We start from the raw sequence: 26,590 nt of genomic DNA, 5'->3' as shown, positions 1-26,590 counted from the left end.
GTGTGTTCAGTTCATCACCTGGCAGTCTCCTGTCACAGTGCGTTCACGAAAGTGTCTGGGTGGAAGAGCTCTGACAGCAGTCTGCCCCTCTCTGCACACACACACACACACACACACACACACACACACACACACACACACACACACACACACACCCACACAGACACAGACACACACACGCACACACACAGACACACGCACACACACACACAGAGCAGTGATTGGTCATGGAGATCAGTGTGTGAACAATCACTATTTCCTTCACAAATCCCTTCCCGAACCGTACAGTGTTCCCACACCTGCTGCGTCTCCTCACTGGACTTCACGCTTCAGATCAGCAGAGACTCAGACGCAGCGTCTTTCTAAGAACATCAGCGGACTGTTTCTGTATGCGTCGTCCATCTTTATGTTTATCAGTGGCATTTAGGACATCAACAAACACAACTGATGTAGTAATATATATATAAATATATATACATGTATATACAGTACAGACCAAAAGTTTGGAAACATTACTATTTTTAATGTTTTTGAAAAAAATCTCTCCTGCTCATCAAGCCTGCATTTATTTGATCAAAAATACAGAAATATTATTGCAACTTAAAATAATAGTTTTCTATTTGAATATACTTTAAAAAAATAATTCATTCCTGTGATGCAAAGCTGAATTTTCAGCATCATTACTCCAGCCTTCAGTGTCACATGTAACATCCAGTCTATCACATGATCATTTAGAAATCATTCTAATATTCTGATTTATTATGAGTGTTGGAAACAGTTCTGCTGTCAAATATATTTGATGAATAAAAGGTTAAAAAGAACTGCATTTATTCAAAATAAAAAAAAATTCTAATATATATTCTAATAATATATTTTCTTTACTATCACTTTTTATCAATTTAACACATCCTTGCTGAATAAAAGTATTGATTTTATGAATCTTTTTTTTTACTTTTTATTCATCAAAGTATCCTAAAAAAGTATCACATGTTCTGAAAAAATATTAAGCAGCAGAACTGTTTCCAACTTTGATAATGAATCATCATATTAGAATGATTTCTAAAGGATCATGTGATAATGATCCTAAAAATTCAGCTTTGCATCACAGAAATAAATGATAATTTAAAGTATAATAAATTTAAAAACAATTATTTTAAATTGCTTTCAAAAACATTAAAAAAAGTAATGTATTTTTGAGCAAATAAATGCAGGCTTGATGAGCACAACAAACTCCTAACAAAAACATAAAAAAAACTAAAACCAGAAGGTCGCAGGTTCGAGTCTCGGTGCTATATATATATATATATATAGATATATATATATATATATATATATATACAATATTACAGTTTTTACTATATTTTTGCTCAAATAAATACAGCCTTTCTCAAATATATATATATATATATATATATATATATATATATATATATATATATATATATATATATTTGAGATTCTCTTCTGCTCAGAAAGGCTGTATTTATTTGAGCAAAAATATAGTAAAAACTGTAATATTGTAAAATATTATTACACTTTCAAACAACTGTTTTCTATATGAATATCTGCTAAAATGTAATTTATTTCTGTGATGCGCAGCTGTATTTTCAGCATCATTACTGCAGTCTTCAGTGTCACATGATCTTCAGAAATCATTCTAATATGACATTTCTGATTATTATCAATGTTGAAAACAGTTTATATTTTTGTTTAAACCATGGTACATTTTATTTTTCAGGATTCACAGATGAAAAGAAAGTTCAAAAGAACAGCATTTATTTGAAACAGGATTTTTTTGTAACAACATAAATATCTTTACTGTCACTTTTAATCAATTTAATGCATCAATGATGAATAAAATATACATTTTTGTTTTTAAAAAAATCTTACTGACCCCAAACTTTTGAAAGGGAAAGAATAGACCTTTATTTTAAACATTATAAAACTGTATCTTATATTATCAAATAACTAAAAAGAATAATTATAAATTACAGTCCTTTATTTACTTAATAATCCTAATAGCAATCAATCTGCATCTAAAATTAAAATTAACATAAACAATTCCCAAATACACGTAATAACATTGCAGATTATATTGTTTTTCAAGGTCACTTCAACAAGATCTGTGTTTAAGAACTAACACAAACACGCTCGACTTCCTGTTTATTAGAGTCGGTGTGTTTCTGCAGGTGTGTGTTGTGCTCAGATCTGTTGGTTGGGAATTGACGGCTCACATTTACAGATTTCACAGACCTCTGTAAACAGCTGCTGCTGTGGAAATCTGACTCACACTGGAGCAGGTGTGAGTCATAATAGCGCTGACGGATAAGATTCAATTATCTGTTAGAGGAGCGCACATGAGGTCCATTACAGTCCATCTCGGGGTGAGTTTCGACACACGGACCTCCATGAACCTTCATTTTTTGTCAGTTTGTGTATCTACAAACCTGCTTTATAGTCATTTTAGGCACCATATTTGACCCCTAAGGCCAACTTTAAATATTAGTCAAGGTTTCTTGGAACAAAAAACAATCATAATTTAGTTTTCAGGGTCATTTCGGACCCTAAAAGTGCTGTTTTTGACTTTCAGACCTGTGGAGGAAGTCTGAACTCAGAATCGCTTCAATATTGTAAAGCTCTTGACACTCCTTTACCTTAATTCTCCCTCTCAAGTTCACTCAACCTTGCCCCTTCATTGGTTTACAGGGAGATTATCATCATCATCATCAGCTCAGCTGAAGAAACACATTCATCAAGAGGCTCACTCCGCAGGACTAATTACAATCAAACTAACTCAGATCAGCAGCGCTGGACAGATTGGACATGCGAGACAGGTGTTTTGTGGACACGGTGGCTCCTTTCCAGCTCTCATCTCAGACCATGACCAGACAAATGAGAGCAGTGAACCTCACCAAAACATGTCCAGGTCACATTTCACCACAAAATCAAAAGAAACTACACACACACACACACATATATATATATTCTGCATCAAAAATATGAAGGCTATCATATGAGTTCTTTTTTCTTTTGAATTCTCATTATTCTTACATTTATAATAATACATGTAATACAGTTAATTTTCTACTATATTATAGTAAAATACTGTAATAAAAATATTTTTAAATCAGAAAAATACCCTTTTAAAGAAAATAAGGGCAAATAATATCATGAAGTAAGCCTTTACATTTTATTATTTTATTATTAATTTTATTTTATTAATACTGCTAACAATATAAAATACAAATAATTATAATTATAATCATTATCATTTTAAATGTATAACATAACATTGCTGTTATCATATAAAAACAAGAAAATGATTATTGTTTTAAATTTATAAAATTACAATATTATTTTTCACCACTACTGCTGTTATGCAATAATAATAATAATAATTTAACAGCAAAAAGATCTGCACTTAATAATGAGAATTTTGAGGTGAAAATGTAAAATGAAAATATTGTCACAAATCTTAATGTTTCTGAAACCGACTTCATTTCAGACTTTTTTTGCAAAATATATATTCTTATTTCAGACACATGATTGTGTTATGTGTTACATGTTCTGACAAACACTGAACACACCTGCTCACATTCACTGCTTTAGTGTTTACAGCAGGCTGGATTTTCAGAAGCACTAACTCAGCTTCCCATAATCACATATACACACACCATCACAATATTAACATGAAGTCAGTCGTGTGATTAATGTACATGATAATACACAGGCTGCTGTTTGTGTGTGTGTTCAGCTGTAATGAACTCTCCCTCAGGTGATGCTGGTGCGCTCATTAATTATTCATGAGTCCTTGTCTGATGTCTTTAATATTCACGCAACGTAGCTCCTCCTGCTTCCTGCACTCAAGGTCAGTGTATCAAGTGCATGTGAGTCTATCTATCTATCTATCTATCTATCTATCTATCTATCTATCTATCTATCTATCTATCTATCTATCTGTCTGTCTATCTATCTGTCTGTCTGTTGTTCTTCTATCCTACCATCCCACCATCCTACCATCCCACCATCCTACCATCCCACCATCCCACCCGTCTATCATCCTATCTGTCCATCCGTCTATCCATCTATCTGTCCATCCGTCCGCCTTATTTGTCCATCCGTCTATCTGTCCATCCGTCTATCTGTCCATCCGTCTATCCATCCATCCGTCTATCCGTCCATCTGTCCATCCGTCTATCCATCCATCCGTCTATCTGTCTATCTATCTATCCGTCCATCCATCTATCTGTCTATCTATCTATCCGTCCATCCATCCATCCGTCCATCCGTCTATCCGTCCATCCATCCATCCGTCTATCCGTCCATCCATCCATCCGTCCATCCGTCTATCCATCCATCCGTCCATCCATCCATCCGTCCATCCGTCTATCCGTCCATCTGTCCATCCGTCTATCCATCCATCCATCTATCCGTCCATCCGTCTATCTGTCTATCTATCTATCCGTCCATCCATCCATCCGTCCATCCGTCTATCCGTCCATCCATCCATCCATCTATCCGTCCACACCCAACTAACCAACCCATCCGTCTGTCATCCATCCATCCGTCCATCTTATCACACCCACATCCATCTATCCGTCCATCCGTCCATCTATCTATCTATCCGTCCATCCGTCTATCTATATGATAAACCAGTAAACCAAAATATAATTAACCAGTACAGCAGTAATAAGTAAATAAAGTAAAATAAAGTCTATAAAATAAAGAATAATATCTGTTATTATTATCATTACTTATTTTATTTTATGATCTTGTTTTTTATGTGATTTGGCAAGTGATATAAAGGTAAAATAAATATAAGTGGCTTCAGACAAGACAAATTTTATATTATATATAAACATATTTAATTTATATATAATTTGGCATGTCCATAACCACCAACTTCATTTAATAATCTTGTTTAGTGACTTGATTTGCCAAGTGATATAAAGGTAATAAATAAATAACATTAAGTGGGTTTGGACATGACAAATTATATATACATAAAATATTCACTAGCATTAATTATAATATTTCATGCATATATAATTTGCCATTTCCCAAACCAATGAATTTGTTTTATAATCACTTTTTTTTTGCCAGGCCGACATTGCAAATTATATATATATATATATACATTCTGATTTATTTATTTAGGACAGTAATCACCAGTTAACATGCTTTTTTGTGGTAAAGACAAAGTCAACAATAAGTTACCAATTTTTGAACGGCTCCATGAATGCTTCATAGCTGTTCAATCACCAAACCACACTGTGGAATACGGGCATCGGAGCGCCGTGACCCGGTGTTATCAGAAACAGTACATCATGAGCTTCACAGAGCTGGAATTTACAGCAGGGCTGCTGTTCACAAAGCGCTTTCATCCAAAGCCAAAGCACAAAAGAGAGTAAAGCGCATAAAAGCACAGAAAAAGCCTCATAAAGTCAGATGAGTCACTGTGGCCTACATTCCGACGGCTTTACGCTCGGAAAACAATCAGAGACGCCTCAACACACGCAGCGTCTGCTGAGCCTGATGGGAGACCCGAGGAGGTGCGGGCAAACGTCTCCAGAGACTCATTAGGTCAGATGATTGCTCTGCATGGCCCCATTACAGCAGGAAAATATGAGAGCCATTTATAAGGCCAGGTGCATCCTGAACAAACACGGCTCTTTCGTGGCATTCTCACATTCTAGGATCATAGACTCGGCTAAACAAACTGGAGAACACCTGGAGGAGGTCAAACACATTCCAGCCCTCTGGATCAACAGCAGGAGTTTGTTTACCTGAATCACGAGTGCTCGGGACACGACAACTCGCAAATACTGCATCGGGTCTTCAGGGCCTTCCCAACTCGACACAGAGAAACAAACGATTACATTGCCTTTATCCTCAAAACAAACAGCTGCTGATTTGCAAAACATGCTTAATTGTATGATGTCGAGTAAAAAAAAAAAAAATCAATAAAACTTTCCATTACAGTTTTTGTTTTTTATATTTCTATTTAGATTTAATATTTTTATTTATATATTAATAAAAATATATTCTTAGTACTTCAATGTAAACTTATTTATTGCAGTTAGTGGATAAGTAATCATTAAAAAACATTATTAAAACAATTATTATAAATAATTATTAAAAATACAGCTGTATAAGGTGCAAAAAAAAGAAACATTAAAACATTATACCTGGACTTATTGGACAAAATAATTGTATATAAAAATTGCTATATAAAAATATTTTATATATATATATATATATATATATATATATATATATATATATATATATATATATATAAATAATAATATATAATAATAATAATAATAATAATAATAATAATAATAATAATTATATATATATACACACACATACATACAGGGGTGTGCATGTGCAACCAAAATAAAAAAGCGCTGTTTCAAGAAGTTCATTTTGTGTACCGAAATGGTTGACAGCTGTTAATGCACAATTACAATTTAAAAATCGATAAACTTTAGTGTATAAGATTTCTATTCAAACCGAAAGCATAAATCTAGGCTACATGCTGCCGTTTTTAAAGCACAATGCAAAACTTTGACATTTCATTCACTGACGTGCTTCACTCACACATCATTACATTTACTTGCCGGCAAACCTCCAAAAAAAAACCCAAAATAAAATCAAATAAATAAATGGTGGAAATTTATATTTAAATAAAAAATTAAATAAAAAAATTTTAAGTATAATCATACAATTTTTAAGTTTACTATAAAATAATTGTATTTGTATTTAATACTCCCTTTTATTTTAAAATATAATAGTATTATCACACATTATTATTTTCTTTATAAAAAAAAAAACTAAATAAATAAAGTGCAATAATATTATTATCACTATTTTTTAATTTATTTTTTACAGTTCTGAAGCTGGCTGCTACAGACCTGCTCAGAATCCTCAACTGAGAGATCACCTGCACACACACACACAGAGCTGAGGTGAGCACAGTATATCTCACCGTACACTATCCTCCATCTCTCTGTGATTGGGGCAAACTGCAAGGAAGGTGCAGGCGACTCTTACACATGATAAATTGGTCTCATTACAAGAGCTAAACACACACATGCAGTCTCTACAGCACTCTGAGTGTGTGTGTGTGTGTGTGTGTGTGTGTGTGTGTGTGTGTGTGTGTGTGTGTGTGTGTGTGAGTGTGGCAAAGATCAGTCTAAACCTGACAGTGACAAATAGGAGTGCAGCGTAACGCTCTGAACACAAAGAGAGTGTGTGTGTGTGTGTGTGTGTGTGTGTGTGTGTGTGTGTGTGTGTGTGTGTGAAGTCAAGAGAGCGACAGTGAGCTGAATGAGGGTGATTCACGTATTTCATTCAGTAAAAAGCAGGATATTCATGTAACCGAAAATCTGCATAGTGATGCCCTAGCAACAGCATTATGGTGGTGAGTTCTGCACAGTCAATCATCACAAGCATAAAAAATAACTAATTATTTCACAAGCATAAAACCACAATTAATACTGTTAGTGATTCCGCTTGAGCCACTTAACCTGAAGATGTTACAATGTTAGAGTTACAGTGTTATCATGTGACAGCGGCAATGATGACATCATAACGTTTCGTATTTGCATACTGACTTGTCATTGGTCATATTTTTTTTGCATGTAATCACAAAGAAAATGGCAAAGTTGCTGCATTTCATTTACACATTTATTTCAGTTTTATTTTTAGTCATTTTAGCAGTTCAAGTTGGCAAGACAACATATCTAATTTGATAAGAATTGTAATCTTTTTTTTCTTAAATACTGAAAACGATTTTTAATAGTTTTACTTAACAATAACAACATTTAAAAAAAATAGAAGGAAAATAAACTATGAATTATTATGAATTGTTAACCTAAATTTAGCTAAACTTTTCATTCGCTTCCTCACAAACACTGCTGTTTGCTTCAATAAATATAAAATCTACTAGAAAATATCCTCACAAATACAGTCAATTCTGACTGAGAACATCTGACTGGATCCCAACTAGTCAAAAAGGTTCATACAAATTGTGTATAGTTGTCTCTAAAAGGACTTGGGTGTAAAAAGCCACCTCAGAAATATGGTGAAAATATGGTGTGAATGTACTTTGTCTGTCAGTGCATTATGATCTCCACCCCACAGGAAACAACAGTCTCTCTCTCTCTCCCTCTCTTTCACACACACACACACACACACACGACTTTGATGTTGAGGAATGTCCTGCTCAGCACAATGTTCTCAAAACACCTCCGACCCTTCATGACCTTTGCAGAAACATGCACACACACACACACACACACACACACACACCTTCAAACAGACGGTCAATGATCTCAAAGCCGGCTCTCAGGTCTGACAGAGAGAACTCGTAGAACTTCGTCCAACCCTGTGCGGCACAAACACATCATCATCATCATCATCAGTTCAATTTAATTTGATATATATTCAGCCGGCTGTGCAATAGAAACTCAAGGTCTTTTTTTAATCATGATTAAATATGGAATCATTTTTCAAAAGCTTGACATGATTTCCATGGCACAGTGAAGCCATTCATCTTTTCTTTGGCTCTAAATTGTTCACAGTCTTTTCACAACATGCATTATTTCATCTAAGCAAATGTTTGAAAGAAAACCGTTTTAAACACCTGACATCTGAAATGGTAAAGGTACAGATGTCACCGTTTTAGGCAGTACAGTGTATAAAAAAATACATGCATATATAATTTAATGTACTTTATATTATGTTTTATTAAATTCTATATACATAAATGATCATTTTTTAATACTTTACTGACTTTTTATATTTAATTCACAATATAAATTAATGTAAGTTATAACAATTCTAAATATATTTATATAATTTATACATACTCATAACTTGTTATTATATATATAGAAAGAGAGAGAGTGTTAAATTATACATGATGCATGGTATTTTGGCATTGAGACAGCACTAGTAAAATCTAGTTTCCTGGACAAACAGAGATCTGCACGGCTGCTGATTGTGATGATTGTGTCAAGATCCCTGGTGAAAATAACACCATGTTTTTCTATAATGGCTGTTATAAACCTTTGGTTTCCATTTCCTTCAAAAGGCTCATGATTGACACTTCTGTAGCATTTCATTTTTCACACTGAAGTCCATATACCACCAAAAAGAGTCTCTTTAGGACCATGAAATGATCTCTGCTAATCACCGACCTTTATGCACAGTTCACAGTCACATCACGTCGCTGAATACTGAATAAGTGTTTATGTGGCAATATGTTAAAGAGCCTATGTGACGTCACAATCATCAAAATAATGCCATTTTATAGTTTAGTTTAACTGTGAAGCAAGAAACATCCTGCTTCTTTCACAAAATCCTTTCAAGAGACACTTTGAATTAGTTCTCTCCTACACAGCTTATTAGATCCGGCCCACTTTAGGAGAGAGAGACATTATGAAAGAGAAAAGCAAAAGCCTCAGTTAATTAAATGGATCTCTTCAAAGGCTAAGTATTTTAATTCAGAGTCTGAATTAATTGCCCAAACAGATTCAAGAGCTCTGTCTGAATTCCAGCGATGGTCAAATGTCAAATCGATGTCAAACCACAAGCTTTTCGATTCTCAATTCTGATCTTGATTATATGGACACTGAATGTTTTTCCTGAGGTTAATGTGACATATTGTTTACAAAATGCTTTACTGATGTCTTTACTGATTTTTAAATAATCATTTTATTAATAAACATCATTATTGAATAAGAAGCATGCTAAAAATAATGTTTCAAGTTTTGTTGATGCATAAACCCAAAACAGCATACAGTAGATTTAAAATGTAAAAATCAAAATTGGTTCATTAAAAAGAGAATACATTATATTTGACACACACTGACCTCATAGGTGACCTTCAGGCTGGACTGGAGCAGTACAGGAGTGAACTTCACATGAACCTCAGCAGTCAACCAGAATCTGAAGCTGGCTTTGGGTTTCATACTGTTGAGCTCCTGCGCGCACACACACAGATTAGATGTCTCGCTACAACGTATTAAATCAATAAATGCAAAGCATCAAACCAATAACAATCCCTCCTGTGTGTGTCTCCAAACCCATTACAGATCTGCAGCGCTACACAATACACACGGTTTCGTGAACAGAAATGAAAACAAAAAGCAATTAAAGTATCTGCAAGTAATCATCCTCACACAGATTCACTCTCACTTTACAACAAGAGTCATTTCTGCTATAATTAATTACACAGCACAGATAAGAAGTGAAGACAGACAACTGGTGGAGAGACAGACAGACAGAGTTCAGACCTTCTCCAGCAGGGGGAGCCACGCTGTGACCAGGTGCAGGTTCTTCAAGGACAGCCATCACCACCTTTATCATAGAAATTAATACTTTTATTCAAAAAGGATGCATTAAATTGATCAAAAGTGACAGGAAAGACATTTAAAATGTTACAAAAGGTTTCTGTTTCAAATAAATACTGCTGTTTTGAACTTTCTAATTATCAAAGAATCCTAAAAAATATTGGGCAGCACAACTGTTTTCAACATTGATAATAATCAGAAATGTTTCTTGAGCATCAAATCAGCATATTAGAATGATTTCTGAAGATCATGTGACACTGAAGACTGGAGTAATGAAGCTGAAAATTCAGCTTTGATCACAGAAATAAATTACATTTTACGATATATTCAAATAGAAAACTGTTATTTTAAATTGTAATACTATTGATCACATAAAAACAGCCTTGATGAGCAGAAGAGACTTCTTTCAAAGTAATTTAAATATTTTACAGACCCCATATATTTTGTATTAGATTTTATTTTCATATTTTGTTTATTTTTAATTTTATTTAAAGTTTTAATAATTTTGATGCTTTTAGTTTTTTTTATGTCTACATATTTTTTATATGATTTAAGAGTCATACGTCAGAATGCTGTTCATAGACTTCAGTTCAGTATTCAACACAATCATCCCTCAACAGCTCATTCACAAACTGGTCCAGCTGGGACTCAACACCTCGCTGTGCAACTGGCTGTTAGACTTTCTAAATGGAAGACCTCAGGCAGTACGGGGTCGGCAGCAACACACCCAGCACCATCACACTGAACACTGGGGCCCCCCAAGGATGTGTGCTGAGCCCTCTCCTCTTCACTCTGCTGACACACGACTGCACACCTTCACACAACTCCAACCTCTTTATTAAGTTTTCTGATGACACAACTGTGGTGGGTCTCATTAGCAACAGAGATGAGACAAACTACAGCAGCGAGGTGAGCCGCCTGTCCGGGTGGTGCAGTGACAACAATCTCTCTCTGAACGTGGAGAAGACGAAGGAGATTGTTGTTGACTTCAGGAGAGTGCACACTCAGCATGCTCCTCTGACCATCAAAGGTGCAACTTGAGCAGCCAAGTTCCTGGGTGTGCACATCTCAGATGACCTCTCCTGGACCGACAACACCGCAGCACTGGCCAAGAAAGCACAGCAGCTTCTCTACTTCCTCCACAAACTGAGAAGAGCTAGAGCCCTGCAACGCATCCTGCCGAAGACCCTTCAACGCATAGTGAGAGTAGCTGAGAAGATCGTTGGTGTCTCCCTCCCCTTCCTTGAGGACATTTATGGAACCCGTCTCACCCGTAAAGCCCTCTGCATTGCAGGTGATCCCACTCACCCGTCACACAGCTTCTTCAGTCTGCTGCCATCAGGGAGGAGACTGCGGAGTCTCCAGGCCAGGACCAGCAGACTGAAGGACAGCTTCATCCATCAGGCTGTCAGGAAGCTGAACTCCCTCCTGACTTTGCCCCCCTCCCCCATTTTGCCCCATGCACCACTGAACTCTGAACCCAGCTCCCACTAACACACTGTGACCTGCACCAGACACTTTGTGCAGCATTGGTCTGCTCACTACCTCATTCAGCATTTAACTGACATCATTCAACTACCTCTTCTGTCAGTTTAAATAAAGAACTGCTCTCTAAGCTTTTTGTCACTTTAATCAGACTGAATAAGCTCTTTTGCACTATAGTCATTATATCTGCAGTTTGTTTACTTCACTATATCTGTACTTTACTTCAATCTATCTGTATTTTATGTTCTACTGTTAGTGTTATCTGTATGCACCAAGGGTCTGAGAGTAACGTAATTTCAATTCTCTGTATGTACTGTATGCTATATATGTGAAAGAACTGACAATTTAGCAAACTTTGACTTCGACTTATTTTATTCAGTTTGAGTTGAAATGTGTGTGTTTGTGTAAGAGTGTGTGTGTGTGTGTGTGTGTTTGTGTGTAAATTATGTGAATTATGTGATTTATGACAACACAAATTCATATAATGACATGGGTATGACAGACATATTACAATGTGAATGTGGTTTATGAGGATGTCCCTGTAATTCAAAAGCCTTTCAAAATCAAAAAATGCACAAAGTTTCCTTTGAGTGGTAGGTTTATGTGTAGGGTTGGTGATGTCCCTGTAAGCCATAAAAACCAACCTCATGGAAGATTTCTCGCACCACGATCTGACTGGCGAGTTCCCGGAGCTCCTGAGATAGATCCGCGCCGGCAGAGATGATCAGTATGACGGGCTCAGACTCCAGCGTCTCTCCATACAGACGCTTCAGATTCAGCTGAGGAGGACACAGTTCCCTCATCCCTGAACACACACACACAGGCTGACATGTTGTCCTCTGGGTACACACACACACACACACGTACGTTAGTTCACAGACAGACAGGCTGACATGTTGTCCTCTGGGTAACTCAGATACAGACAGACAGGTACACGGTACTTTATTGATCTGCATCATCTGTCAGATGACACTGCACACAGATGATATTCAGATGTATCTTCAGTATTCAGTAAGATCCTCTCCACACGACTGTGAGCTTCTGCAGGGTTTCCACATTAAAAATCACCCTACACCACACACATGAAAGCAAAATATTTTTAACTGGCCACCAATGCTCACTGGTGAGTCCAAGTGCTTTACACAGCCATCATAAAGAAAGAGAAAAATAAAGGGGAAAAAATGAAATAAAATTATAAATTTAATAATAGTTTAAGAATGAAAAATAAAATATTAAATATAAGTTTATACGTTTTTATTTTGTTTTTTTACTTATTTTGATTATTTATTTTATTCTTTAAAAATATCAATGTTGCCATCACTGTTAAACAAAACTGAAAATCTAGAAATTTATTTTTGGTTTATGAATTAAAATTTAAATAACAGATTTAAAGAAATCTCAACATAATACATTTTTAACAAAAATTAAAAATGTTGACTTTGCAACAAACTGAAATGTTGAAGTAATGCAATTAATAAAATCAATTAAATGAAAGTACAAAACAAATGACTAAGTAAAATTAAAATGAAAAGTGAAAATATAAAATGAAATCCAATTCAGAACATTAGTATAAAAAACAGCGTTTATTAATATTATTTATTAGAATTTATTTAGGGAGCCATTCCAACTTAAAAAGGGATTCAAATATATAAAATGTTTTTCTGTAAATGAGCACCTATCACAGACATTGGTTCTTTTATATAAAGATAAAGAAAATGACTACAGTCTAACCCAAACTCCAAGAGAGAGGGAAAAAAAATAAAAATTTTAATTGCGAACCATTTTTCTAAAAGTACAGTCTAACCCAACCCTGAGAGAAAACTTTTTTATAAAAAAATTATTTAATTATGAATCATTTTTCTAATCACAGTCTTAACCAAACCCTGAGAGAACATTTAAAAATATATATGTATATATACTGTATATATATATATAAAGTAACTTTTTAGTCTAACCCAACCCCTGAGAGAAATTTTTTATAGTACATTTTTTTTTTAATTATTAATAATTTTTTTAAACTAACTTTTCCGAACACAGTCTAACCCCTCCCTGAGATCAAAGATAAAAAAACAAATCTACAGTCTATCCTAAACCCTGAGAGAAAACTTTTTAGAGAAAACAAAATGTATTTTGTTTAATTATGAATCATTTTTCATAATGAGGGCATTCCCTCATAACTTCTCAAGAAAATTTTGTTTGCAATGCACAGCTATGCACTCACTCACACACACACACACACACACACACACACACTTTCAATGCGGCACATCGTTGTCATTCTAGTCGAGCTCTGCACTCTTGAGAGCGACCGAATATCTTTAAGCGACCTTACATTTAATTTCCATAGCAACCACGAGAACAGGCCAGCGCACAGCTATCCTACTCCGCAGAGCAGGTTTAACCTGGACAACACACACACATCTATTCTGTCTCAGACAGCGGGTCCGGCCCGTAACAGCCGTTAAATTACTCTGCAGCTTAGCGTCACTTGTAAGCGGATTAGAAACAAAGATCCATTAGCATTCTGAGTTAGCGTACACACAGTGACTCAGCGTCAGACATCAAACTCTCTCTCTCTCTCTCTCTCTCTCTCTCTCTCTCTCTCTGAGGAACACCGTTAAGACTCTGGAAAGCATCGGAAAGTCTTTCAACTGGATCCAACGTGAACAACTGCCAAACAGCCAATGAGAGTGAAAGTTGGCCTTGGTGAGTAAATAAAAGCGGAGGTAGCGGCCAGTTGGAACGGCAGCATAAGAAGAGCGTGACCTTCAGTGACGTCAGCCAATACATCACAGAGACACAGCAGATGACTGAAGAAAAGATCAGAGACTGAAAATACAAACTCAAGCGCTCTCATTATCACCAATGAATAAAATACCACGGTATTACTGCTACTGCACTGCTGTAAAAATGAATGAAGATGAAATAAGAAATTGTAAGAAGTTCTGGTAACACTTCACAATGAGATTAAAAAAAATAAATAAATAAATAAATAAATAAAATAAAATAAAAAATAATAATGACAGCTATAAAATAAAAGTTTATAAAATGCTCAAAAAAAAAATGTTAATTTAAAAAATAGAAGAAAGTTTAAAAGTTCTTCAGGTTTAAAATATTGGCAGATGAATTGGTCTGTCTGGTATAACTGTACTTACTGTATTATCTTGAAGTGATGAATAAATTAATAAATACATTTTTTGAAATGTTAAATGTTAAAATAAGGTTTATAAAAAAGATTAAACACTGAATGTTACAAATGAGGTTTAAAGTAAATGAGAAAAAAAACTCAAATAAAATGTTGTTTATGCATCTTTAAATGTTAAATATTTTAATAAAAATAATAAAATAAATGTAAGCAACGTAATTAAAATAAAATAAAAAAACATAAATTATTAATTCATACAACTTGAAATGTTAAATGTTATAATAGGGTTCATAGTAAAATAATAAAATAAACGTATACAGCTTTATTAAAACAAAATAAAAATAAAATAAAAATATAAAGTGTTAATTCATAAAACCGGAAATGTTAAATGTTACTAAAACTTGACATTTAAAAAAATATATATATATAAAATAAAAGATAATTCAAAATATTACTAAATAAATACTTTAATAATATTTATTAATAGTATTTATTACAGTTTATAAACAAGTCTAAGACAGCCAGTCCAACCCATTAAATCAATTATTAAAGCTGAATTTAATTAAAAAATTGATCAAAATTGATAAAAACAAAAGAAATATGCATTAAGCATGGTATAGATGAGTTTCAGCATTTCTTGGTTTGCCCTTATATGGTAGGATTAGCAGTCACATGACATTTCCGGTTCAGGTGATTGGCCGTTAAGCGTAAAAAGATCTCTCTCCAGGTTCAGCACAAAGTTCAATTCAGACCCTTCAAAGCGCAGAGGTTTCCTCCTCCAGGGGTCTGTCGTGACTCATATTTAGAGTCAGCGGAGGCCGAGGCTCAGAGTAATTCTTCAGGACACGCCGGTGCCATGGGAAAAGGTCTTCTGCTAGTCAGGACGTATTTAAAGATTTACTGAGTTCTGCTTTAATTCCTAATGACACGGCATTAGAGCTAATGGAGGCAGAACGGACATTACTATTCATGAGGAATGTTATTTTTTATTTTACGGATATAATAGTTATAGCATTAGTGTAACCCACAAAACCAATTTGAAAATAATAATAATGAGAAAAAAAAACTGATTTAATTTGAAATGTTAAATGCTATAAGTTTAATAAAAAACAAAATATTAAATTAAATATTAAATATGGTTCATAATAAAAAATAAATAAAAATAAAATGTTCATTAATATTTTAACAACTTGAAATATTAAATGTTAAAATATAGTTAAAAATAAAACTGAAATAAAATTAGTTAATTTTTATAAAATAAAATAGCGTGATTAATAATTATAGTATCATTGTACCTTACAAACCAATTCAACTGTACAGTAAACACAAATACATCAAATATAGTAAATAAAATAAGAAAATATTAATTTATGTTAATTAACATGAAATGTTAAATGTTATAATAAGGTTCACAATAAAAAAAATACAATTCAATATGTTAAATGTTAATTAATAAAATAAAATATAAAAAATAAAGGTTTATTTACTTTCATAGAACAATTACCACCAGAAGTTTAACTAGAAAGAAGAACTATTTTTTATTTTTTCCCCTTTCATAGTGGCTCAGATGTATTAAAGATTTATCGAGTTCTGCTTCAGTTCAGTTAATGGCAGTGGAACAAACATTATTATTCATGAGGATTGTTATTTATTTTATTGTGGTATTATTGCATCAGCGTGACCCTCTGAACCCATTCCATCAAACCATCTACAGTCTGTGTGCGATAAAAGAGTGAACGGAGTGACGCAGTGTCTTCAGACAGGCTGCTCTTCACATTTACAGCTCATACACTCAGAGTCAAAACACAGAAAAATAATGAGCAGGTAGAAAAAGAGAAAAAAAAGACAAAATCAGACGACAGAGGGACAGAAGGACCCCTGTGTGAAGGGTAATTGACACCGTAAGGTGTTTCGAACACTGAAGAACGTCCTGTACGTGAGAGAGACACAGCCTCAGGTGTTGTTTACGGGAAAATCAACAATTCTAAGTGTGTGTGTGTGTGTGTGTCGTCTCTGACCCGGACATGTCGAGCCTCTGCCGACTCTTCAGGAGAAAACTGTGTGTCTGTGTTGTTTACGGGAAAATCTACAGTTCTGATTATCTCCACGGAAGCGAGACGGCGTCCGCTGGAAAGCCATCAGGAGATCTGCCAGCCTCAATCACACACACACACACACACACACACACACACACACACACACACACACACACACACACACACACACACCCTGCATTCCCCATCAAACACTGAGTATCATCCAAGTAGAACTATTAGAAACTCATGCTAACTTATTCTACAATCCAGAGCCAGTTCTTAAAGGAACAGACACTCAAAATTAGACTGGGATTTTTTGAACGTTGCTGAAAGAAGTCTCTTCTGCTCACCAGGCACGGGTTATTACAGTTATTACAGTTCAATCTGAATCGGAAACAAAAATTTTCATAACTAGAAATAACATGAACATTTACCAAAATAAAGTAAAACATTAAAAAGCTTTGTATTTCTCATTTTTGTTTAATCTGATGTACTAAAATAAAACTGAAATAAAATTAATAATATACAGTATGTATACTAAAAATAACACTAAAAATAACTAAAAATGACAAAAAAGCACAACAAAATTACCAAAATGTTAACTAAAATTAAATAAGTAAACTAAATATGGAATTAAACCTGAATCAAAAAAAGTAAAGAGTAACAGTATGAAATATTATTATAATTCAAAATAACTATTGCCTATATGAATATATGTTAAAATGTAATTTATTTCTGTGATCAGATGATCAGATCAGTGTCACATGATCTTCAGAAATCATTCTAATATGATGATTTGCTGCTCAAGAAACATTTCTGATTATTATCAATGTTGAAAACAGTTGTGCTGCACAATATTTTTGTGGAAACTGTGATGCATTTTATTTGTCAGGATTCTTTGATGAATAGAAAGTTCAAAAGTACAGCATTTATTTGAAATCGAAATCTTTTGTAACATTATAAACGCCTTTGCCGTTACTTTTTTAATCAATTTAATGAATCCTTACTGATGCATTAGTAGTGCATATTAACAGTAGAAAAAAAAAGTGATTTCTTTTCACAAACTGTAGTCAGTTTCTATTTAACTCTGAATATTCCTTGCGAGGGGAATGGGGCGAGTTACACTGAATGTGCACTGCATTTTCCAGTGAACAGCACTAGTATGCAGACAGTTGAGGCAAAGAGGTTTGCTCTGGCATCATTACCGCGGTCAGCTACATCAAACCGAGACCGCAGACAGACCAACTCTTGTCAGCACCGATCGCATAACAGTTAAAAATATATCGCAGGCCCTCTTTCCTCATTTCGTTCCTGTCCTCCTCCTCTCTTCCTCCACTAAAATCAAAAGTGTTTGGAAAAATGAATTATAGCGTACACAGGAAACACTAATCACAGACTAACCAATGGTTCACCCTTGGACTAAATGTCTTGCATACTAAACCACAGTGGCTGGCAAACAAGCCATTTTATTTGCTAATTAGGCAATTAATTTGACTGAATGTGGCTGCAGAAGCGCTGGTGATGGCAAAACTGCTGTATTATCAGTAATGAGACCCGTGCATATGTGTGTGTGTGTGTGTAAGAAAGAGAGAAAGGTAGAGAGGGAGATGGTGGGAGTGTTTGGAAACGAGGGCTGCTGTTCACACTGATGATTTGTGAGCTCAAAGCGCTGCTGTTTCCAGGACTCTAAGGTTACACATCACCCACCATGAAGCCCAAAACAGCCCTTATGCCAGCTGTCTGAGGGTTTGGGTAACATCCACTGAAAACAAATGGCCCACAAGTTTCACCAGAAGCAAGGTCAAAAATGTACACACCTGACAATGATAAAAAATTCCAAAAATACTTCTTGTCAGTCCATGAATATACACATATATATATATATATATATAGAGAGAGAGAGAGAGAGAGAGAGAGAGAGAGAGAGAGAGAGAGAACTACAATTATTTTTATTATTATTTATAGAGAATATAAACAAAAAATTATTTAAATAAATGTAAAAATATCATATTGTAATATTACTATATTCTTGTTTTCTATAAATATATATTACGGAAATTATTATTTTTATAGGATAAAATATTGTTAAATAAAATATTTAGAAAATTAATATATGAAACAACAATATATGAAACAACAAAATTATAAAATTATATAAATTTTAAATAAAATAAATTTAGAAAATACCCATAATATATGAAACAACAAAATTATAAAATTATATAAATAATAAAATTATTATTATAATTATACATAAAAATTATATAAACGTTGACATCATAAGTATTATGACGTTTTTTAAAATGTTACATACACAAATTAAGTCATAAATAAATTTAAATATATGAAGTGATACTTTGCATTTCTCTCTCTCTCTCTCTCTCTCTCTCTCTATATATATATATATATAGTATATAAATTATATAAATAATTATTTTTACAGAAAATATTATACAGAAAATCTTTTAAATAAAACATCATTTTAAATAAAAAATTTGTCAATTTTAAATAATAGAAATATATGAAACTTCATTTTGCAATATTTTTATAAAGAATTAAAACAATAATAATAATAATACATTTTATTTAAAATTTTACAAATATTTATATTTTATATATACAATTATTATAAAAATGACAATATATTATATATTAATATTAAAATAGAATGTGAAACTATATTATGTATTATTTTTTATTTCTACCTCTAACCTTCTGTCACCTTCAAGACTGGAGAAACAGCGAGTGTAAAATCTGATCGATCAGCACAAACAGGTAATGGAGTGAGTCAGGGCTTTGGCTCAGGACCGATTCCATTTGATATTGAAATGTACAAATAGCCAGATCGATCCGAACAACCTCATCTTCTGTCTGAATCCAGACTCAGTTGCACTCCTGACAGAAGGGCTGCTGCATGCTGACATGATCTAAACTAAAACTGTAAAGTTATTAGATGAATAAATCTCTACAAGCATTGCTTAGACACCCTATACGTTTAGCGCACAAACCTACGATTAAAAACCAGCTCCAGAGTTTTGGGCTCACAGCTGATGAATTGAAAGAGAAAAGTAGAGGATTTTAAAAACACATTTCTGTCAGGAGTTCAATTGCTAGTCCACCAATAAATCTCTACAAATGAGGCAAACTGCTGTTTGAGGACATAAGATGTGAAGTCCGAGCATGAATCGATAATTGTAATGGATATCCAAAAAAAAAAAAAAAAAAAAATGCCATCAGCCCATCAAATTCCTCAAAATCAGAGCAGAAGCAAGACATCAGCGGCTCCCTCTGCTGGCAGAGCCTCACACTGACTCCTTCTTCTAATCTACAGTACAAGCAGTTTGTGGATTACAGCCCAAAAGCGCACTATAGTGGAGTGATATTATCTGAATCGGGACACTTCTCAAATTCACAGAGACACGTCTGGGATCCCGACTAAAGCTCATTACCTCAGAAAGACCCGAGACACGACATGAAGAGAAGTGAGCAGCAGTGCACTCGTCTCCATCACCGCTGAACTGAGACACATCTCACATCTGTAAGCGGCTGACGCTACAGTCCCACCTGAGCTCATCAGTGCAACTGCTGTAATTCACTGGAGTCATTAGACATGCTAATAAAACACACTCATCTATCCATCCATCCATCAACAGTGTTATAAACCTACTCGTGTGCAATCTCTGGTTTTGTTGTATTAGGGCTTGTTTTGTGTGTGTGTGTGTGTTGCAGGTAAAAGAGATGAATGTCGTGTTTGCTCAGGTTTTAATTGTGTCTCATTGCAAGTGGCTCTAGAACGCATCAATCAGCACTAATTGTGTGTGTGTGGCTTCACACTTGACTGATTTGAAAGTTATAATAAGCTGATGACTAAACCTAAATCAATATCCCTCTATCGACCACACACACACACACAAACGCATGCAGAGAGCTGTGCGTGAGGTATTTATAATATATCTGAAGGTTGAGTTCACTCTGTGAATCAAAATTAACCTCCAGAGAAAAGCTGGACACAAACTGATGACAAAGGTTGAGAGTCAGCCGTCAGATACATTATACATGCCTGACTCTGAGCTGTGTGTGTGTGTGTGTGTCGTCTCTCTGAACTTACCCAAAGCTTGGGATGCATAAGCTGCCATACCAATCTGTAAGCAATCCGGCCATAACGCCTGAACCACCAACACCTGAGAAAGAGACTGAAATAGAGTCAGTGCTCTGTGAGCATTCTGATTGGTGTAGACTGTTGATTGACAGCTCACCTGCTGAAAGAGGGAGATCTTCTTGGCAATGGGAGACAGGATTTCCTGTTCGCAGCAGGAACTGCGTGAGAACGTGAGCCACAGGTCTGAGTCATTCAGACAGAGAGACAGCACTGGAAATGTGTTCTAGAGAGACAGAAATAATAAACATAATAGAGAAAGACAGAAAAAGCAATGCTAATAGTCATTTACATTTATGCTTTTGGTAAATGTCTGGCTCAGTTTGATTGGCCAGGGCCCTATGAAATCCATTTTATATTTATTCTAAATTCTGATGTTTTTTTTCTGGATTCCGTCTTTGTGTTTAAATGTTTCTGGATTTCATTTTAATGGTTAAATTAAATTTTCATAAAAAGTAAATTCAAAAATATTTTTTTTTTTTATTTAAAGTAAAATACGTTATTTAATATAACAAAATATTACTTTAATATTATTATTTAATATTATTACATTGGTTTTGTTTTTCATTTCTTATTAATTAAATCATGAAAATTAACAACAATATATTAAATGGTTAATCTATGACTCTTTGAGTTTTCGTTTATTTATTTTATTTTTAGTTTTTTCCAGGAAGCCTATGTTATCGTTTTCTTAATTTATGATAATAATAATAATAATAATAATAATAATAATAATAACAATAATAATAATAATAATAAAAAATATCAAAAATGGTGATAATCAAATTAAGGCATATAACAATTTAAACAATTTACATTAAAAACTGTATTAATCTTTTAAAATGTAAAATGTAACCAAACTGAAATTTAAAATTACTTTTTTTCTTTTTGTAAACAATTCTAAACAGAGGTTTACTGGTAAAATTAAAACACAATAAAATATAATTTAAAGAATTAAATCTGAAAAAATGTATATATTAAATATAAGACATTAAAAAATAAAGCTTTGATTATTATTAATATTATTTTTACTACTACTACTTTAAGAAGTACATGCTTCTGCACAATAGTAATATATTTCTGTCACAATTTCTTCAAGTTAATCTCAACTTGTGTTCTGACAGGTTGCTGGGAAGACCTGAGTTTCTGTGTGTATATGATATGACAATAGTTTTTAACAAATGAAATGGTGAAATGCTGGTGAAGTGACTCTCAGAGCAGCTCTGGATTTATTCATCAAATCCACATTTTATTCTGTAATTTTCGTAAAGGCCCTAATTACCTTGAGCAGAGCCACGGCCATCGGCCTCTCCTGATCAATCCAGGATGGAAACTGTTCTCGCAGAGACTTCTGGGAGTCCTGAGGAAAAACAGAGAGAGTTTCTACAACTAAAGAGAAGAGGTGCATGTTATTTCATGGAGAAAGGAATAAAGACATTCATACCGTCTTACGAACCATGTCTCCAACGATCAGGCAGTGAACACTTCCCATTCCTGCATGAGATACAAACAAACACCAGTGATTTGGTTTCATTCTGCTTTACTGGCAGGACTAATAACAGCACATTTGTCTTGTCAGAGCCGCTGCGGCAGCTGTAGACGACCTGAAATAGAAACATCATCATTCATTCAGGATCGGTTATGAGAGTTTAGAGCTCAAACACACACTTACGTTCTCCTGGAAGAGTTCTGGCTTCATGCCCTTCACAAAGTGCAGCGCAGACTTCAACTGATCCGCCTGTAAACGCACACACAGATTCGTCTTTTCAGATGAGAACAGCGCTAGCAACACAAAGATCATGGGTTCGATTCCCAGGGAAAATGTGTAGCTTGAATGCAATGCAAATCACTTTGGAAACAAGCGTCTGCAAAATGCATAAACGAATGAATATGACACAGAGCCAGTGCTGGAGGCTCGTTCATGATTTGCACTAAAGAAGAGCAGGTTCCGTGCTGGAAAAATTGGTCTCCTTAACACGTAAAACAACAGCTCAATCTGGCTAGACCGACAAAACAAAACTAGATCACTGTCGCTAGAATCAATGACGCTCTCTCAGTGGACAAACACTCATTTATGTTGTGCTGCATCGACTCAAACTTCAAATAAGCTGATTTACAAATAATATATGAATTAAGTGACCGCCATGCATTTTACTCATTCCATATTCAGATCAATTATATTTTTAAATAAGGCCCCCTTGAAGGTCAAGTTAATTTTATTTAATTATATTTTCTCTATAGCGCCAGATCACAACAAAAGTCATTTAAAGTTAACTTTCTGATAGAACAGGTCTATATCTTATTCTTTTATTAAACAAACTAAATTAGCCTTATGTTATTTATCTTATTTACACAACGGCATGTCATTTCGGTCTCTACGTTACGGTAGCGCACTCTGTATCACGCACAGCGGAGCACCCCCCCAGATGCACGCACACACACACACACACACACACACACACACACACACACACACACTCGTGTGCAGATACACAAGTGAGTGATTTTAGCGTCTGGCATCTCACTAAATGAGTCCATAAATACACGAACAACATCTCCAGAACTGCTCTGAGAGTCACTTCATGAGCATTTACTGTTTCATCTGAGTAAAATTATCCTCATATCATATACACACAGAAATGTTAAGGTATTCACGGCAACCCGTCAAAACAAAAGTTTGGTTTAACTTGAAGGCATTGTGGCAGAAATACATTACTATTGTTCAGTGGAATGTACGTGTATGTAATAGGCTGCTACTACTACTAAAATTATTAAAACCTTGTTTTTAAGGAATAATCATACAATATTTCTTCAATGTTTTAATTGTAATATTAAATATATTTAATTTTCCAAAAAAAAAAAAAAAAAAAAAAATTGTTTAATTTTCATTACTTAAAAGATAGATTAATGTTTTATGCTTTAAAAAAAGTAAATACACTACAGAATTTCTGAGCAAAAAAATCATAAGGCTATTGTAAGAATAAATTAAACTTGTTTTATGCTTTCAAATAATTAGACATGCTAAAACAGAATTTGGTAACAATAAAACATTTCATAGGGCCCTAAACATGTAATTTTTTGTTAAACTTTTAATAAACCGATGTTAAATTGTTTAAGACTTCAACTTTTTTTTTATTATTTTGGACTGTACAATATGACTAGATTAATCACATTTATCATTTCTCTGCAAAAAATTCACAAATTTCATATGCATTTGTCATTTTCATAATTTTTTAATCATATTACTATATTACTATATTTTATTGTAAATTAATTAAAATAATTGTAATTAATTTTTTTGATTAATTGTATATAACTGTATTTAAGTTTTTAAAAAATAATTTATTTTTTATTTTTAAATTAAATTAGCTTTTTCCTCAAGTTGTGTGAACAAATCACTTGTTCAGAGCATGTTGTCATCAAAATGATGGCTGATGCTGTATGGTTTTAAGTGGGTGGAGTCATTGCTATGGGAACATAACGAGGGCTCTGATTGGTGCTGGGGTTTTTATGTGGGCGGGGTCATCTCTATTGGAATATAATGAGGGATTCAGTGTGTGTAACCTTGAAAAGTGAGCGTCAGATATACTCATACACCATGTTCCTCAGACGGCTCTCCAGCGTGGAAATCCTCACATCGGTGCTCTCACTGTCCTGCATCACACACACAGTTAGCTTCACTAATTCATTATTTTGTCAGTGTGTGATGAGTGTGTGTCCTCGTCACCTGTTCGGTCTGCAGCGCTCTGTGAAAGAGTCGCAGGACAGAGGCCAGACTGAATCTGTACATGTTATTAATCTTGGACAGATCCGTGATCACGAAGTACATCTTGCTGGCCATCTCTAGCGGCAGGCACGCATCTCTTTCCTACAGACACACGGAGAGACTGATGTTATACTGGTGCCACCTGCTGTTTCATTCATTCCTGGTATCTTCTTCATAATTGTACTCTTTCCCAGCGTCACCTGGTTACGCCAGAAGCAGACAGAAATCCTCGTTATAGTCAATGACTTTGTCTCCGATCTGCACCACATATCTACCACATACCAAGAGCAAAATAAATATAAAACACTGAAAATAAAATAAAATCACAGCCAATTAGAACACTATCATTTAAAAGTCAGTATGATTTATTTTTCTTTTTTAGAAATTAATACTTTTATCAATCAATCATTAAATAAATCAAACAAAACAGAAAATAAATACATTACAAAAGATAAGATGAAAATAAAATAAAATAAAAAAAGTTTGGGGTCAGTATGATTTTTCTAAAATAAATTAATACTTTTATTCAACAAGGATGCATTTAATTGATCAGAAGTGACAGTAAGAAATAAAAAAGGTTTCTATTAAAATAAAATAAAATAAAATAAAATAAAATCTTAACTTGGCTGTAGGATTGAATAATAAGTTGAAGAGGTGTAAACTGTTGAAATAAAAAAACAATTATTGTTGAAATTACTTTTGAATTGTGATTCATTTGTCATGCTGGAATCAAGTTAAGTTTAGTGCACTGCATTGCATTGTGGGATACAGTGCACACGCAGTGTGTTCTGAAGTGTTTTTAACAAAAACTAAAACAATTAAAAATTATTTTCAACTAACCAAAATAAAGCTCAAATAAAATTAAATATAAATATTGGATGAAAACCCTAAACTGAGTAAAAGCTGAAGTACCAAAAACTGAAAATGAAATAAAAAAAGGCTCATTACTAAAATGAAAACTAAAAATATAAAAATAAAAGCCATTTCAAAATATTAATACATACTATAACAGTATATAAATAATACTAAAATACTAAAATTACACTGATTCTATGCAAACCTCAAATCCCCATACTCAGCACAGTATGCAGTGTGTACTGCAGAAAACGAGTGGGGTTGCCAGATTGGATGCTACAGAACACAATACTGTGTGTGTGTGTGTGTGTGTGTGTGTGTGTGTGTGTGTGTGTGTGTGTGTGTGTGTGTCATCTCTTCTGTACGTCTGCAATGCAGCAGTCTGTACACACACTTTAATTTCCGTCTCTCTCTTTCTCTCCTCATCCAAGTGCTGGAAAGCTCTTGGTTTATCTGCCTCCCGCCGGTCCCTGATAGACTCAGCCGTATCTGCTCCACACACACACACACACACACACACACACACACACACACACACACACACACACACACACACACACACACACAGCAGCATATGGAGGAGGCTTCAGAAATGCCCGCAGGTCTTATTTCATACACACAGCTGAGACAGGAGGATAAACACACTACAGGCGCAGTGTGTGTGTGTGTGAGTGTGTGAGTGTGTGTGTGTGTTTCCTAAAGAAGCATCTAACTCCACGTTCTAACCATTCAAAAAGGATGCATTCAATTAATCTAAAGTAACAGTAAAGACATTTATAATAA

The 26,590-nt window shown here is 34.2% G+C and overlaps 1 protein-coding gene and 1 long non-coding RNA gene across 3 annotated transcripts; both read right to left on the bottom strand.

The window, feature by feature from the left end:
* Positions 1-8,948: 8,948 nt before the first annotated feature.
* LOC122139890 (cytoplasmic dynein 2 heavy chain 1-like) lies at positions 8,949-21,493 on the bottom strand. Of its 2 annotated transcripts, XM_042740115.1 has the most exons (5): positions 21,287-21,493; positions 21,139-21,211; positions 12,494-12,654; positions 10,308-10,371; positions 8,949-9,995 (listed from the first exon to the last, which is right to left on the bottom strand). In XM_042740115.1, exons 2-5 carry the CDS (start codon positions 21,164-21,166, stop codon positions 9,943-9,945), a joined length of 306 nt encoding a protein of 101 aa, XP_042596049.1. In that variant the 5' UTR covers positions 21,167-21,211; positions 21,287-21,493; the 3' UTR covers positions 8,949-9,942. The 2 variants fall into 2 exon arrangements, with proteins under 2 accessions (XP_042596049.1, XP_042596050.1); XM_042740116.1 differs by lacking the exons at positions 21,139-21,211; positions 21,287-21,493 and adding an exon at positions 12,791-12,895.
* Positions 21,494-22,254: 761 nt separating this feature from the next.
* LOC109047742 lies at positions 22,255-25,273 on the bottom strand. The gene is made up of 5 exons (XR_006156505.1): positions 24,914-25,273; positions 24,782-24,840; positions 22,859-22,924; positions 22,631-22,680; positions 22,255-22,546 (listed from the first exon to the last, which is right to left on the bottom strand). It is a non-coding gene; the product is annotated as an uncharacterized LOC109047742 (long non-coding RNA).
* Positions 25,274-26,590: the final 1,317 nt, after the last annotated feature.

The sequence above is a fragment of the Cyprinus carpio genome, chromosome B15, assembly GCF_018340385.1.
Source record: "Cyprinus carpio isolate SPL01 chromosome B15, ASM1834038v1, whole genome shotgun sequence".
In the NCBI taxonomy this organism is placed as follows: domain Eukaryota; kingdom Metazoa; phylum Chordata; class Actinopteri; order Cypriniformes; family Cyprinidae; genus Cyprinus; species Cyprinus carpio.
Note: the sequence above shows the minus strand (reverse complement) of the source record. Positions and strands in the feature narration are given on the sequence as shown.

Coding starts and splice junctions, on each gene's coding strand:
- LOC122139890 (XM_042740115.1), bottom strand. CDS start 21,166: ATGGCAGCTTATGCATCCCAAGCTTTGG. Junction 12,655..21,138: donor TTATGCATCCCAAGCTTTGG/GTAAGTTCAGAG, acceptor GTGTGTGTTCAG/GGATGAGGGAACTGTGTCCT. Junction 9,996..10,307: donor GGCTCCCCCTGCTGGAGAAG/GTCTGAACTCTG, acceptor GTGTGCGCGCAG/GAGCTCAACAGTATGAAACC.